Raw genomic sequence first — 16,485 nt, forward strand, 5'->3', positions numbered from 1 at the left:
CCTACATTTAAAGACCCGAACACCTCATATTTAGGACTAATAGCTATGTCTGGGGGGGTGCTGTGTTCAGTCACTGAAAATAAGTCATGTTTTATGTTCTTCATAGAAAAGGTCAAGCCAAGGTTATTAAGTTTAAGTTTATAGCATAGTAACGTAAGTAGCAATAGCTTAATTCTTCTTTTAGCAAACATTGAAAACAGGTCCCACAGAGGGTTAATTACCCTGATGAAGCCAATATGACTCCAATCCACTATCAGTTTATTAGACTTAATTAACCTATTGGGACAATAAATAAATAGCCCCACAGTTCCCGACTTTCTTTATATTGCAACCAATCAACAGCATGGCCGATTTGGCATTGCTTGAAGATTTAACAAGAGCACCTCAATCTCCTGATTGGTCATCAAGGGCTCCTTTACCAGGCTATTGATTGATTGATTGATATGGACCTTAATAGGACACATGTAGGACGGCCTTGTGAGGAGTGTGAGACGCGTGCATGACCGTATAAGGTCCGTATTTACAACGAGAAGAGTCTGTACAGGTGTGCGCCGCATGGTGTTATAAATCTGAATGCTTTTGCGTACAAAAATTCTGACTTTTTGGTGCACAAAATTCTTTCAGAATAGAATCTACGCAGAGTTTTATAGATGAGGCCCCGGTTGTCCTGTCAAAATGTCAATAAAAAAAGAAAAAGAAATGAATAACTCCCTTGCCCTTTGCTGCATGTCATGCCCCTCTCTCCCCCCTTTTCATGTCTTCAGCTGTCGTGTCAAATAAAAGCCGAAAAATGGCCAAAAAATTATCTTTAAAAAAAAAGAAAGAAAAAGAAATGGAGTAAAAAAAAAAAAAAAAAAAAACATGGACTGGTCTGCTTACCAATCCAGTATGCACACTACCTGTACTGTATGCATCTGGCTTGCTGCTGGTTAGCTTCTGGGCCTGTTACTGACTGAATGTCTGAGCGGAAGCAGGGTGCATGATTGCACCTCTCTGTGGTCGGTACGATAGAAGCTGTCGACACATTACTTCCTGTTTGTGTTGCAGGAAGGAGAACAAATAAGAGAACAGTCAGAGGGGACCGGAGAAGCTTTGACACATCCAGACACTCCAGCCTGCACGAGCAACAGACTACACACAGGTAGGACACAAGTGTTATTATCTTACAATCAAGCACCTGAATGCAACTTCAGAACCAGCTGGTTAGTCAGGCAGTTGATTCAACACTGTGACAACAGGCTGATCCTGGTGCTGTGGTTAGCAGTAATTTGGTGGAAAGTAACTGAAGTTCCATTTCCTGTCTGAGGCGGGGATTTTATGTGTCAGTGAATAGAGTTCAACTGGGGCTGCAGCAATGTAAATGGCCACCTGCTCCACTTACACCAAGGTTGTCAGGGCTTAAAGTGGAACTATTATGCATTTCCATATTTGCTGTCATATCTATAATATCGTAATGTTGTATTTTAATGTTAAACTTGGCCAAAAAAAGGAGGTAAACGGATTTTAGACAAATCCCTGTGAGCTAAAACGTTCAGATTTCCATCGGTTCTGAATGTTTTTTTCGACTCTTGGCTAAGTCTTACACAACTCCAAGCCGACCTTCTATACTTGGTCATCTGCTTCAAACAGGAACTACTGGAGTGTATTTTTGGTTGTTTTTTTAAACTATTCACATGTCTGTATACATTGTTGCATGTAGCTGCATGCTAACAGCAGTAAAAGATGTACTCTTGGTTGCCAATGTTCTTAAATAGTCCCAATTCCCGGTCGCATTACTGCTGAAACATGTCCAGTTTGGTAGTGTTTGGTTCAGAAGGCTTTATCTGCAACATTTGACGTTACGATATTCCATTACACTCAAACGTTAGCCTAGATCTAAATATTAAGTAGCTGCATGCTAACACCAGATGGTAATCTTGGCGGCCAATGTCATTTCTCCCCTATTTCAGGTCCCATTACTCCTAAAACAATGTGAATACAGGTGCAGCAGCACGAGAAAGCACGAGAAAGATAAAGTGTTTTTGAACGTTAAAGCATTTAAACATGTTTTAGTAGAATCACAAAATACAAGTATGAACCTGAAAAGGCTATAGTTCCACTTTAAACATCATACCTGCTGAACATCAGCATTATGATTATTATTATTATTATTATTATTATTATTATTATTATTAATGCCATTGTGCTGATATCAGCATTTGGCTCAAAGCCTTGCTGTGTCTAAGTAAAGCCTCACAGCTGGACACTGCTAGTCATGATTTGTCATACTTCCACCATACTCACACATACAACACACATAAGTGTTTTCAGTTCTGCATTTCTGCTGCTTTCAGTATTCCGCTAAACTACAACAAACTGCTTGTTGAATCAAAAAATTATAATTTCCAACATTCTTTCATTGAACAAATGAAACATTGAACTGAATATTAAAGGAACCACTAAAACAAATGACATTTTAAAGTGCAGTTTTCTATTGATATTTTCATTTAACTAACTGTTGTTAGGTGTAGCTCAATCACTTTATGCTCACTGATCACCATAGCTCGACCTACCCACAGTTTGTGGGTAGTCGTTCGTGGATCGGTGTTTCCCGAAGCCCAAGATGACGCTTGTCTTGTCCACAACTCAAAGATATTGAGTTTACTGTCACAGAGGAATGAAGAAACGAGACAGTGTTCACATTTAACAAGCTGACATAAAAAAAGTTAATTCTTCAATTTATTCAGAGGCCTGGATTATCGCTATTCCAACCCTCACGTGGTTCACAGTTCACAGAATACACAGTAATTACTACCTTATTCACTTACGCAATTGTTCACTTATTCACACGTTTGTGACATGAACATGTTTGAAACAGGCCCGCAGGAAGTGTGTTGGGCTTTAAACCACATTGAACGTTGCAACCAAACAGTATATTAACATCTCCAACTGGCCCATAAATATTTTTCCCTCACACTTGACCCGTCTGTAAATGGTGGATACATTTGTGAATGTGAAATGGCTTTTTCAGTGTTTTTATGGATCCAACTGCAGTTCTGGGCAAGATCCCGTCCTACAAAACAGCCCGACTGGTTGAGGTTAGGTACTGACCTTGAGTTGTTAAGGTAAAGAAAGCTGCTTGGTCAGGGGATAGGACATAAACAAATCGGGTTTCTTTACCTCGCACAAGCATGGAGACCTTGCCAATCGTAGCATACGAATGCTATTTAGGGGAGGGTCAGGAAAGACAGGAAGTAGCCGGCTTGGTCGGAGTTCACCTTCTCTATTGGCCACAAAGTACGGAAGCAGCAACAATCATCCGGGGAATTTCTGGCCCCATGGCTTCATGTGCCACTGAGCAACTCTCATAGAAATGAACGCTGTATCATCCATGTTTTGAAACACAGGGCCCCCTCTCAGACCATTCTTCTTCCCTGTGTGTTTTGTTGACAGGTGATCAATCTGCTGTGCTCTGCTGCCAGCCGAAGAGAGGAGCCCTGAGGAGACAGGCTCGCATTGACCAACAAACCCGAGAACCGCTTCAGGAGGATCCCTGGGTTCGCCTGTCAGACAGCTCGCCTGAAGAGCTGCCCGAGATCCACCGCCACCCCTCCCCCGACGCGGCAGACAGAACACAGCCGACTAACGTCCACAGCAAGCCCTCCGCCATGACTGAAGAAGACAACATGCCTGAGCTCAACGGCACAAACGGGACATCAGATCTTCCATCCGACACCACTCCTGAGAACACATTTGAAACTCCTCCGGGAGCAAAAATGGCACCACCGGTGGCACCCAAGCCTGTCTGGTTCCGCCAGAGTCTGAGGAAACTTCGTGATGAGCAGGGCCAGAAGAAGCAAGCTAAAGCCGCCGAGCAGAGGCCTACTGTGGTCTTCAACAGGAGCTCCGGAGTCAGATCGGCCTCGTCTGCAGCCAACCTGTCCATCAAGCAGAAGATCCACTCGTTTGAGACTTTTTCTAGTCCAGAGTGTCCAGAGAAGGGGGGAAATAAGAGGCCTGTAGCCCCTTCTGCCTCTCTTTCTCTGGAGAAGGAGTCCGAGAGTCCCCCATTCTCACTCGATTGTGGGAAGGGTGAACATAAAATCCCAGAAGTGATCCAGGCATCTGTTAGGGAGACAGACAGCACACACGTCTCTGCTATCACCTCCTCCGCTTCTGAAGCTTCTAGTCAAACAACAGCCAAGGAAACGGAAGATAAACCTCCGTCTATCCAATCCCCCACAGATCTCCCACTTTCTGAAACCATCAGCAAGGAACTGAACTCAGGGATACATGATTCTCATTCAGCTCCAGTCCACGATGACAGGAATGTCTTTCTACCTAAACAAGAGTGTGAGCTAGAGAGAGAGGCTCTTACCAGGTCCACAGAGTACAAAGTCCTGCCCCCTGTGACATCTGTGAGATCCACTGAAGCTGAAGGGGAAAGTTCTCCAGAAGGGATGGAGGAAGATGGAGCGCAGAGCCAAGGAAAGCTGCCAACTCCAGCCACAGACAGTAACGCGCCGAGAGGCCTGGAGGGAGAGAGTTTAGATAGAATCCTCGCCTTCAGTAACCAGGTAATCTGTCTCATGAGGACCTATGGCAGTGCACTTTATTTGTAATGCAATAAGGACAGCACTTTAATTTATAATTTTCGGACAACTTCAGCGTTTCTCAGACAGTCTCAGTATGTTTTTTAGGCAATCTCAGGTATTAATTGGAGCGCTGTCCTAATTGCCTATTGCATATTATTATTCACATTCTTTTTTTATAGTGTCATATCATAACAGAAGTTACCTCAGGACACTTTACAGATAGAGTAGGTCTAGAACACACTCTATAATTAACAGAGACACGACCATTTCCCCTAAGGGCAAGCATTTGGTGCAACAGTGGCGAGGAAAAACTTCCTTTAAACAGACAGAAACCTCAGACAGACCCAGGCTCTGGGTAGGCGGCTATCTACCTCTGCCCGTTTGGACATATACAGACTGATACAGAAAAACAATTTCATACTAATTATAGCAGTTAGCATGATGCGCAGTGGCAATAACAATAAAGATAATAGAACTATGACTCAAAATAGTAGTTGTAAGAGTGCAGGGTATAGCAGGGCCTAGCAAGGCGTAACAAGGCCTAGCACGGACTAGGAGGGTATAGCAGGGCCTAGCAGGGTATAGCAGGGCCTAGTACGGCCTAGCAGGGCATTGCAGGGTATAGCAGGGCCTAGCAGGGTATAGAAGGGCTTAGCACAGCCTAACAGGGGATAGCAGGGCCTAGCACGGCCTGGCAGGGTATAGCAGAGCCTAGCACGGCCTAGCAGGGCCTAGCAGGGTATAGCGAGGTTAGCAAGGCGTAAAAGGGCTTAGCATAGCCTAGCAGGGTATAGCAGAATATAGCAGGGCCTAGCAAGGCCTAACAGGGCCTAGCACGGCTAAGCAGGGCGTAGTAGGCTGTAGCATGGTTTTTTGGTACAGTTCAAAATGGAAGCAGGAAGTTGCTCTGGTAACTGTGACAGATGTTTGCTGCAGACAGTTTACCTTTATTTTAATATAATGTTAACAGTGCTGATGGAAATGATAACTTAAACTACAAAAATAAGACTTACAGCTATAATGAACCTGAATCCAGAATCCTCCTTTAATAAGGTGAATGGTTTTCACAACTCATGCTCCATGTTCCTTAATGCTTTCTCCCATATAGCTTGAATTGTCAACACTCATTTGTCACATGGCATGAATGACTTCAATGTTCTTCTATTTTACCAAATTCTTTGCAATTCATTCAACACATTTCCCTTGATACATTTATATTTCAATTTTTCTTCTTTCTCTCAATATGTTTTGCTGGTATTTGTACATCTATATGATTTTTTTCCCCTCTTTATTTTCAAAACACTGAGATTAGAAATGCTATTGTGTTCTTACTTTGTTGTATTTGTATTTCTAATCTGTCACAAGAATAACCTGATTTTAACTGAATCTTAATCTATTTTAGAGCTGCAAAGACAAATCGATTAGTTGTCAACTATGACATTTATCACCAACTATTTTGGATGATTGATTGTGGACAAAACAAGACATTTGAGGACGTCATCTTGGGCTTTGGGAAACACTGATCCACATTTTTTGACTTGTTAGAGACCAGACAACCAATCCATTCATCCAGAAAATAATCCACATATAATAAGATAAGATAATGAAAATAATGGTTAGTTGCAGGTCTATTCTATTTTAATGTTGTTTTTGTTATAGGTTTCCCAAGCGTGGATGCGCTCCCTACCCATGTCCCCCTGCCATGGTAACCCTCACACCCCAGACCTGCAGGACCCCTCAGCAGAGGATTTCACCAACCCTGACCCAGACAGCAGCGACAGAGGCTTCTCTGTCAGGTAAGAGGTTTGGGTCTTATTGTTAATACATTAACACCGAGATCAGTTTTTGTTATTTTGTTACTTTTTCAACAGTTTTGCTTTATTAACATTTTCAAGGCTTTTTTCAGTTTTTGGGACTTTTTTAGGCTTTTGTCTGTTTTGTTTTTTATTTTTGTCTGTTACTTTTGTTAATTTTTCAGCAGTTTTGTCGACGTTTTTGACACTCCCTTTGCTGTTTTGTTTTTTACAATTTCTTCATTGATAATTTGCACTCATAGGTAGTACATTACAACTTTAGTTTAATAAGCCCTGACCCAGCCCACAACAAAGTTTCTTTCTCACATCTGTTAAACTGTAAGAGCTAAAAAAAATAAGAAAAATAGAAAGCAAATGACAGCATCACATGTAAAGAACAATTGCCCCTCTAGCAAAGTCATGAAACACATACACAAAAATAAAAACTTTTCTATTACCCTCCAAGACATGCCTCGGTCCTTGCCCCTTTAATTGGGAATTTTTATTTTTATGTTGACTGTAATGTGTAATGTATGTTTTAAATGTGCTGAGTCATGTTTCATGTATGTTTTTAAATGCAGACCCCGGGGTAGAGTAACTAATGGGGAACCTATAATAAAGCAAACGTAACTACAGTGGTGTGAAAAAGTGTTTGCCCCCTTCCTCATTTCCTGTTCCTTTGCATGTTTGTCACACTTAAGTGTTTCGGAACATCAAACCAATTTAAACAATAGTCAAGGACAACACAAGTAAACACAAAATGCTATTTGTAAATGAAGGTGTTTATTATTAAAGGTGAAAAAAAATCCAAACCATCATGGCCCTGTGTGAAAAAGTGATTGCCCCCTAAACCTAATAACTGTTGGGCCACCCTTAGCAGCAATAACTGCAACCAAGCGTTTGCGATAACGTGCAATGAGGCTTTTACAGCGTCCTGGAGGAATTTTGGCCCACTCATCTTTGCAAAATTGTCCTAATTCAGTTACATTATAGGGGCTTTCGAGCATGAACGGCCTTTTAAAGGTCATACCACAACATCTGAATAGGATTCAGGTCAGGACTTTGGCTAGGCTACTCGAAAGTCTTCATTTTGTTTTTCTTCAGCCATTCGGTGGTGGACTTGCTGGTGTGTTTAGGAATCATTTGTCCTCTGCAGAACCCAAAGTTCGTTTCAGCTTGAGTACACGAACAAGTGTCGGACATTCTCCTTCAGGATCTCTTGGTAGACAGCAGAATTCATAGTTCCTTTTATCACGGCTTTTATCAAGTCTTCCAGGACCTGAAGCAGCAAAACAGCCCCAGACCATCACACTACCACCCCATATTTTACTGTTGTATAATGTCTTTTTATGAATGCAGTGTTCCTTCTATGCCAGATATACTGGACACACACCTCCAAAGAGTTCCACTTTTGTCTCATCGGTCCACAGAATGTTGTCCCAAAGTCTTGGGGATCACAAGATGTGTTGTGGAGAAATTGAGACGAGCTTTGTGTTCTTTTTGCTCAGCAGTGGTTTTCTCCTTGGAACTCTGCCAGGCAGGCCATTTTTGCCCAGTCTTTTCCTGATGGTGGAGGCATGAACGCTGACCTTAACTGAGGCAGTGAGGCCTATAGTTCTTTGGACGTTGTTGTGGGGTCTTTTGTGACCTTGGATGAGTCGTCGCTGCGCTCTTGGGGTAATTTTGGGCGGCCGGCCACTCCTGGAAAGGTTCACCACTGTTCCATGTCTTCGCCATTTGTGGATAATGTCTCTACTGTGGTTCGCTGGATTCCCAAAGCTTTGGAAATGGCTTTATAACCCATTCCAGACTGATAGATCCAATTAGTTTCTTTCTCAATTGTTCCGAATTTCTTTGGGTCTCGGCATGATGTTAGCTTTTAAGGACTTCTGGTGGACCTACTGTTGTCAAGCCCTCCTATTTAAGTGATGCCTTGATTGTGAACGGTGTGGCAATAATCGAGCCTGGTTGTGGCTAGAGAAATTGAACTCAGTGTGGGACAACCACAGTTATAGTAGTTTTAACAAGGGGGGCATCACTTTTTCACACAGGGCCATGATGGTTTGGATTTTTTTTCACCTTTATAATAACACCCTTCATTTACAAATTGCATTTTGTTTTACTTGTGTTGTCCTTGACTATGGTTTAAATTGGTTTGATGTTCCGAAACACTTAAGTGTGACAAACATGCAAGAACAGGAAATGAGGAAGGGGGCAAACACTTTTTCACACCACTGTAAATATGACTTTATTGGGTTAACAGGGGCTCACCCTTTAGAAAGCATGTTGTGCCTGTTTTATATTCATGAGGAAGTGGTTTAGGTCGGAAAAGAAATTGACTTCCTGTTTTAGCAGAGAAGAAGTGGCAAGTTTTTAATGAGTGAGAACAAATGTTAAATACAGCCAAGTTCTACACTGCTGGCATACACAATGCTCAGGTGTGTAAGTGAGATTACATCCTCATCTCTAATGTGTTTTTGTGTTTTTACACACAGCCTGGCCACGCTAAGGGAGTGTACCATTGAGCGAGGGGAGGGGGGGACTCACGACCAGGCAGCACCCACTTCTGCTTGTGCTCACTCGCTCATCTCAGCCATCCCCTCAGAGGAAATACAGAGGATGATCCAGGAAGTCCAAGATCTGGATGAAGAGACGCTGAAGGTAGACTTTCACTTGGTATAACTCAGTTTCAAAGATTGTCTAAACCAGGGGTCTTCAACCTTTCTTTATCTGAGGGCTACTAAGAGCTACTGGCATTACATCACTTGCATTCATCTACATAACACACAGAAGCTGAATGAAGCTACTGTTTATTGCAATACCCAAAGCTTATGAAAACTCTTAACTTCACATCAAGGTTTATGACTATTTTACACTTCTTACGGGCCACATAGTTAGCTACATCACTGAAAAATCACATCAGCGTCCAAGAACACAACAACCAGTTTCCACTGCTTATTATGGCCAACATAGTTTAATGAAAATTTACATTAGGGTCCAAGAAAACAACTATTTTACCCTTCATATTATGGACCACATAGTTACATCATCTAAAATTCACATCGGAGTTCAAGAACACAGAAAACTCTAGACTCCAGACAGGTTGTAAAACTGTAAAAAGTATTAACTAACAATTTTTTACATTGTGATGTACTGCAAACAGACTAAAACTACTGTTCAAGGTTTTTAGCCCAAGTAACCCTTTTAGCTGAAAGAGAGACGGAGCAGGGACCACCTACTATTGTAGACATATTGTATAAAATAAAGTTGCATTTTAAACTGAAGAAAGTAAATGGATATAAATGAATTATTTATACATCATGTTTTATTGTTTAACATACTGTACATGTGGAGGGCACAGTGACTCCTTAAGTTTAACTCTATAGTCTGAGACAGACCAGCAAACCACTCCGAAAAATCCAAAACTTTATCCAGAGTTTCCTCACAGTTTGATGTTGGCAAATGCAAGTTGCTTCTGCTACGACAGTGTAGGAGAAAAACATAATGTTACAGATCCGGGAGAGAGGGGTTACATTCAGAGAAAAATATAAAAAATTCTAAGATTAAAGTTGTAACTTTACGATAAAAACATGGATATTCTCTGAGATTAAATTGGAAAATTTGGAAATAATTACTTCTCTGCAATTTTCACACTTTGCAAAGTCATTCGGTGGGCTGTATGTTTGACACCCCCCGGTCTAACTGCCACCCAACCTCCCAGCTATCAAAAAATAGTCTATTTTAATGCTGTCCTCACTCTGTTAGTATGCATTCACACTGACTGCGTCGGTGTACTCAACACACAGACGTCTCAACATCTCACTCCAGGAAAGAACCTTGAATAAGTTATTTAAGTGCTTGAAAAGTGCTTTTCAACTTTGTGTGGTAATAATAGCATAATAGTGTTTGCAGAAAGACAACATTCCTGCACACAGACACACACACATACTGTGCAGACGCACAGACACAGACAGAGACACACACAGAGACACACACAGCAGGCCCAGTTAGGAGGAGGACACAGTTAAGTTTCATAGCACCTACATTTAAAGACCCGAACACCTCATATTTAGGACTAATAGTTATGTGTTATGTACCATGTGCAGTCATTAAAAATAAGTCATGATTTATGTTCTTCACAGAAAATGAGCCAAGGTCAATGAGTGTGAGTTAGAAGAAATTATAAACAGCATAATCTTTCTTTTAGCAAACATTGAAAACGGGTCCCACAGACCCGAACACCATACAAAGGGTTAACGTAATATGGGTTGAAATGTTTTCATCAGTTCATGGTCAGATGGTGGATGGATGAATAGTCAGCACATTGGTTTGATGCAGCACACTATGCAACTGAATTATAACTTTATATAATGAAATGCTAATGTAGTAACTGTAAACATGTATACTGTACTGGCCATCGCCGATTACTGAAATCCCAGAGGCAAATGTGACTTTTTGATAGATAGTACATTCATGCGTGTGTGAGTATGTGCATGTGTGGGTTTTGGCATATTGGTCAAATTGTGTTGCCATTAAGGCAAGACCCATTCATCTTTAATAAGTCTACATTTAAAATTATTAAATGAATAAATTATTTTGATAAAATATAAATAAATAATATGTTTCTTTGGTGTTTTTTGCTTTTTGCACTGCTCACAAGAACCACAATTACCTGTCAAGTGTCAGTTGGGGTGTGGTTTTCTGCTTTTAGTTGGGGTTTTCCTATGCTAATTAAAAAAATTACATGGCGAACGCAATTCATCAACATACTCGGCTGTCTGGGAGCCATCATGGATCTGCACTGTGTTGCATGTACAACAACCCTGGATGATGAACAGGATTTCACATAAAATAAGCTCATGACCATCACCTTTACCTTTTGAATTTAATGTTCACACGCAGTATGGCCTTGGTGATATGAACAATGCCTGCTAGTAATAAGCCAGTTAATCTGGCAAACTGAAGTAGTAACTCTGCTTCTGTTCCACAGCAACTGGCGGACATCCATGTTGTGAGCCTGCATAAAGAGGAGGGAGCTGGGCTGGGATTCAGCATCGCAGGAGGCTCGGACCTGGAGAGCAAAGCTCTGACAGTAAGCAGAGCTCTACACACTCACAGTGAGCACAGGAGAACAAGGGTAAAGGGTGATTCATGGTTCTGTGGCGGCTCCACGCAGAGCTTTCACCGTAGCCTACAAAAGCGGCCTGATGTTTATACTTGTGCGTTGGTGTGTGCGTCGATTTCTGTAAGAGAATAGCGGGGTTTGTGTGTGTGTCTGTGTGTGTGTGTGTGTTTGTAACCCTTTCCTTGATTTCATATTGTTTATGGAGAAGAGGAACCTGGAACTGAGTCGGGGGAATGCAACGCTACCAAGCCATGGCCGTAACTGCAATGTGTAGTTACATTTTTCGATGGGGTGAACATCAAGCTACAGCGTAGGGTACAGCGTAGGGTACGCCATAGTGTAGCTGTCCTATACCATGTTTAGTGAGGATGTAGTTGTGTATAGCATGTAGTTACTGTAAATACTTTGAATTGGGTACACTGAGGGCCCTTTTTTAACGGTCTAAGCACACGGTGTGAAGCACTTGCCGTAGGTGCGTTTAGTGTCTAAATCCACTTTTGCTAGTTTGACATCAGAAAAAATGCTCCATGCACCAGGCACAGGGTTCAAAAGGGTTGTACTTCATTAATTCATGGGTGTGTTTTTGGTGTAACATGCAATAAACCAATTAGAGGGTCATCTCTCATTCCCTTTAAAAGCCAGGCCCGTTTGGACCTTAACACATTGCTATTATGATGGCTGATTTGCACCTCAGTATTTTTTATTTTTAATATGTATTTGCGGCTGCGCTTCCCTGTGTATGTGTGTGTAACAAGCATAGTGTGCGTGCACTGTGCAAAAGCCTTGGCGCATTTTACTAATGACAATGAAATGCTGGGTTACTGACTTAAGACCGGGTTTTTGTTGGTCACGGTGCGATCACTTTCTGCTGCCGCAAGATAGCAACACGCCAAGAATTCACCTGAACACACTTACCTGTAAGACCAGCACACCCATGGGTGCAAAGATGGGCGCAGGTGCATTTCCTATTTAAATGACGTGGGTGCTGGACGGGAAATAAACAGCTGCGTCGGTCTTAAAATAGCAAAGACACTTGCATCAGGCTTTGCGTCGCACTGAGCCGAGTGCAAGATAGGGCCCTTAGAGCTCCTCTCTCTTAAAATGGCAGATGAAAAAGGCCTATTGAAGCAAGATTTTGGGTCTGGGAACTCCCCATTGGTAGGGCTCAATCTGAGGGGCGGTATAAACGGTTGTCTTTCAAATTCTATCTGCACACAATAGGATAGCGCTACAACCAACCTGCAATTCAACTTTTGCCATTTCCGGTCGGCAAAACTCCGAACACATCTTCCTTTTTTAAGAATTACTTCAGTGCTTAACTCCAAGTCTTCCAGAGTCGCAGCCAAAGCCGACTGGAAAGACTGCTGTTTGCTAGCAGCCTCAGCAGCATCAGCAGCAGCAGCCATCTTCTTTGTTTTTGAGTAGCAGGAACTTCACATAGAACCATCGCAACTCTGCCGTCATTATATTAAGCCCGCCCACTGACTATAGAGTCACATCGGGTATAGACCCGATGTGATTGGCCAGAATTGACAAGAATTTGTTTTTTCCAGCTCGCAAGCCAATGAAGATTTGCTAGACTGACCCTAACTGACAATTACATTTGCTGCCAGTAGGGTGCGTCTAGATTTCTAGGCAAGCATATTACAGCATTTCTGATTAATAATGGGAGGGAGCACAAACCATGCAATAAAGAAGAGCCCTTTTTTAGAGTACTGTCACTTTGCTGCCTGTTTTTTTTAAAGAGGCAGACTGAGCCTGGAGAAAATGTGCATTGGATTTGGAAATACAATTTGGTTAAAATGAGAACAAGGGCAAATTCTAACCAATACTTTCTTGAAAAGGCATATATTAGATTTTGGAAAATTGATTTTTTTAACTTAGCCCTACTGTCAACTAATGCCACAGACACTGTGCACACACTCTCTGAATGTGTGTGTGTCTTCCACCCAGGTACATAGAGTGTTTCCCAGCGGCCTGGCGGCTCAGGAGGGTACCATCCAGAAAGGAAATGAGGTGTTGTCTATAAACGGACAAACACTGCGTGGTGTGACACACGCAGACGCCACCGCCGCCATGCGGCAGGCTCGCAGTCTCAAGCTGGCCGTGGTGGTCGTCTGCAAAAGGGAAGGGGAAGGAAGACAGGACGGCTGCAGGAGCGAAGAGCCCCACCCCGCAGGTGATTCATGCAACACACACACGGGTTGATGAACACATTGAGTGTTTGAGCCTCTCCAGATTCCCAATGCTTTTCCTAACAACAGCGGTATCAATGTATACAGAACATAAGAAAAGTTTTAACATTCTGTACTTCAGTATAGAGCTGCAAAGATTAATTGATTAGTTAACTAATAAAGAGCCCCCATTACACTGTTTCTCAGCATCATATTTGTACTCTACTCGGGTCTACTAGAATGGGTTAACATGCGTTGATGTTCAAAACACATGTTGTATTTCTCATACTGCCCACTCCTGTCAGGATTTGTGGCTGGAACCCAGAAGCAAACAGAAACACAGCTCGACGTTTTAACAGTTTATTTCAGAATGGGAGAATTCAACTGAATGGACTGGTGGGGGAATCCTCTCAGGTGACAGAGCAGGTAGTGTACACAGGAAAGATAAGGCATGCAGGGCTGGTGATTGCAGGCGGAGAGTGGCGTCAGCAGGCAGCTTCAGCGTGGTATTTTTTCAGGAAACAGAATTAAGGGTTGAAGGCGAAAAACAGCAGAAAATACAAAAAGATCAGAGACAGATACTGGCTGGACGATCACATACGTTCGGCGCCGAACACAGAGCAGCCACAGTTTAAAACGCTGTGCTGATGGGCCACGGTAAACAGGTGGGTGATTAGAGATGGCCTGCAGCTGCGCATAACCCAGCAGCGGCCGGTCACACGCTGCACTGTGAAACCCCAGCCTTTCACTTCCCCACTTGCAGCTTTGTGACACTTGGTGCAGCTCCTCTGCTGGAAACACCACTATCAGTACACTTATACAATAACACCATACATAAAGGCCCAGCCTAATGCTGAAGGTGCTGTAGGTAGGATATGTGAAGATCCAGGACCTAGCCAGATAATTTGAACAACGACAACTTCTCTGTCCCTCCACCCCCCCGTCTGCTAAAACCCAAACGGTCTCCTAAGCCCCTCCCCCCACAAGGGAGAATGGGTGCGTGACAGTAAGGGTCAGTTTCAGCAAATATGAGAGAAAGTGAGTTTTATAAATCTTTGCTACTGCATCTTTAAATGATATGTTTGGTTAGCCTAACCTTATTAATTATTTATAGAAATACGGACTGGCATTATTGCGTTTAACTTTACTTTGATGAAACACATTTACGTTGATAACAAATGTACAGCCAACACTTGAGATGCTTACATTTCAAATTTATTCAACTCTACTTACTTACGTCTTGCGTCTGATTGTGGGTGCTTTGGGAGCGCGGAGGATATACACATGCATCCTTGGTGGTATTCAGAGGATACTCAACAATGGAACAGTCCTTCAATGGACTTCAATGACTTAGCATCCTCGAAATTCAGCCATTGAAAGAGTGAAAGAGAGAAAGGGCTACTCTGTCATAGGTCGCCTTCCTAAAAAAAAAAAACAATCTGCTCTGATTGGTCAGTTGGCCCACTCTGTGGCTGTGGATGCAGGGCAGCACATATGAAAAACTGGGCTGGCTTTCTCAATCAGTGATATTATTAATTGAGGAATTTCAAACAGGAATGTGGGCGAGGCGTTTCAAACAGTTGAGAAAAAGCTGTCTGTGGGAGGGAAGCTCAATTTGGAGTGAAAGGTGTTGTTTTTTGGGCGGCTGTGGCTCAGTGGTAGAGCGGTTGCCTGTCAATCGGAAGGTTGGTGGTTCGATCCCCGCCCCTGCAGCCATTGTCGATGTGAATGTGTGTGAATATTTATCTGATGAGCAGGTGGCACCTTGTACGGCAGCCCCGGCCACAGTGTGTATGAATGTGTGTGAATGGTGAATGTTTCCTGTAGATGTAAAAGCGCTTTGAGCAGTTGTTAAGACTGGAAAAGCGCTATATAAATACAGCACATTTACATTTTTTGTACGGGTAAATTCCATAAAAGCAGAAAAGCAGCTCCAGCTTGTTAAATGTTCTTTAGTTTCTTCTCTCCTCTGTGACAGTAAAGTCAATATCTTTGAGTTGCGGACAGAACAAGACATTTGAGGACGTCATCTTGGGCTTTGGGAAACACTGATCCACATTTTTTACAATTGTCTGACATTTTGGAAACCAAACAACTAATCCATTCATCCAGAAAACAATGGACAGATTAATCGACTGGGAAAATAACCATTAGTTGCAGCTTTACTGCAGTATGAGATAAATTACTGTACTATTGATCTAAAGTTTCAGCTGTACAATTAAGGTATGGTGGGCTACATTGGCCCTGTTTGGTTGTTGTGTTGCAGAGGAGGAGCAGGGAGCTCCGGTGAGTGTGGAGCTGGAGAAAACAGCTGGAGGAGTTGGCTTCACTCTGGAGGGAGGAAAAGGCTCCATCCATGGAGACAGACCTTTGGTCATCAACAGGATTTTTACAGGTACAGGGGGTTCTTGTGCGTACTAAGAAATGGAATCCGTACGAATGGAACGTGGGGGGCTCACTCCCCCACACAGTACACATCCTATTGGATAAGAACAGCTGATTTCAGACCTGTAAAAGGCTTCAGCGTTGATAATCACTGCTCTCCCCGGTGCAAAGATAAACCATTGCAACTGGTTTTCCACACACAGTGACAACGTTATTTTGTCTGATATTGTCTAAAAAATATTTGGCTGTGGTAACTTAAATGTTTTAAATTGAGTCTGTCATTTTCTGAAAAGCAACGGTTTTGACCTTGTTAATACTTTTTAGACCCTGTGGATACTTTGAAGATAAGTCTTTATTATTCGTACTGAAATTCAGGTTCCCAGTTATTCTTTGCGAGAGATACCCAGTGTGTGTGTGTGTGTGTGTGTGTGTGT

The 16,485-nt window shown here is 42.4% G+C and overlaps 1 protein-coding gene and 1 long non-coding RNA gene across 2 annotated transcripts in view; one reads left to right on the plus strand and one right to left on the minus strand.

Annotated features, from left to right (window-relative positions):
- LOC116702405 (uncharacterized) overlaps positions 1 to 10,409 on the minus strand; it is a 10,562-nt gene extending 153 nt beyond the window's left edge. Inside the window, exons 1-2 of the long non-coding RNA XR_004335149.1 lie at positions 10,358 to 10,409; positions 1,197 to 1,199 (exon numbers count right to left, since the gene is read on the minus strand). This is a non-coding gene — a long non-coding RNA (uncharacterized LOC116702405). The remainder of the gene's footprint in view (positions 1 to 1,196; positions 1,200 to 10,357) is intronic.
- Positions 1 to 16,485, plus strand: part of il16 (interleukin 16) — a 56,590-nt gene that overhangs the window by 39,187 nt on the left and 918 nt on the right. Inside the window, exons 19-25 of the mRNA XM_032536537.1 lie at positions 1,048 to 1,141; positions 3,433 to 4,556; positions 6,234 to 6,370; positions 8,863 to 9,028; positions 11,358 to 11,459; positions 13,446 to 13,671; positions 15,933 to 16,061. Of these exons, the coding sequence (XP_032392428.1) occupies positions 1,048 to 1,141; positions 3,433 to 4,556; positions 6,234 to 6,370; positions 8,863 to 9,028; positions 11,358 to 11,459; positions 13,446 to 13,671; positions 15,933 to 16,061 (1,978 nt within the window). The remainder of the gene's footprint in view (positions 1 to 1,047; positions 1,142 to 3,432; positions 4,557 to 6,233; positions 6,371 to 8,862; positions 9,029 to 11,357; positions 11,460 to 13,445; positions 13,672 to 15,932; positions 16,062 to 16,485) is intronic.

The sequence above is a fragment of the Etheostoma spectabile genome, chromosome 15, assembly GCF_008692095.1.
Source record: "Etheostoma spectabile isolate EspeVRDwgs_2016 chromosome 15, UIUC_Espe_1.0, whole genome shotgun sequence".
NCBI lineage: Eukaryota > Metazoa > Chordata > Actinopteri > Perciformes > Percidae > Etheostoma > Etheostoma spectabile.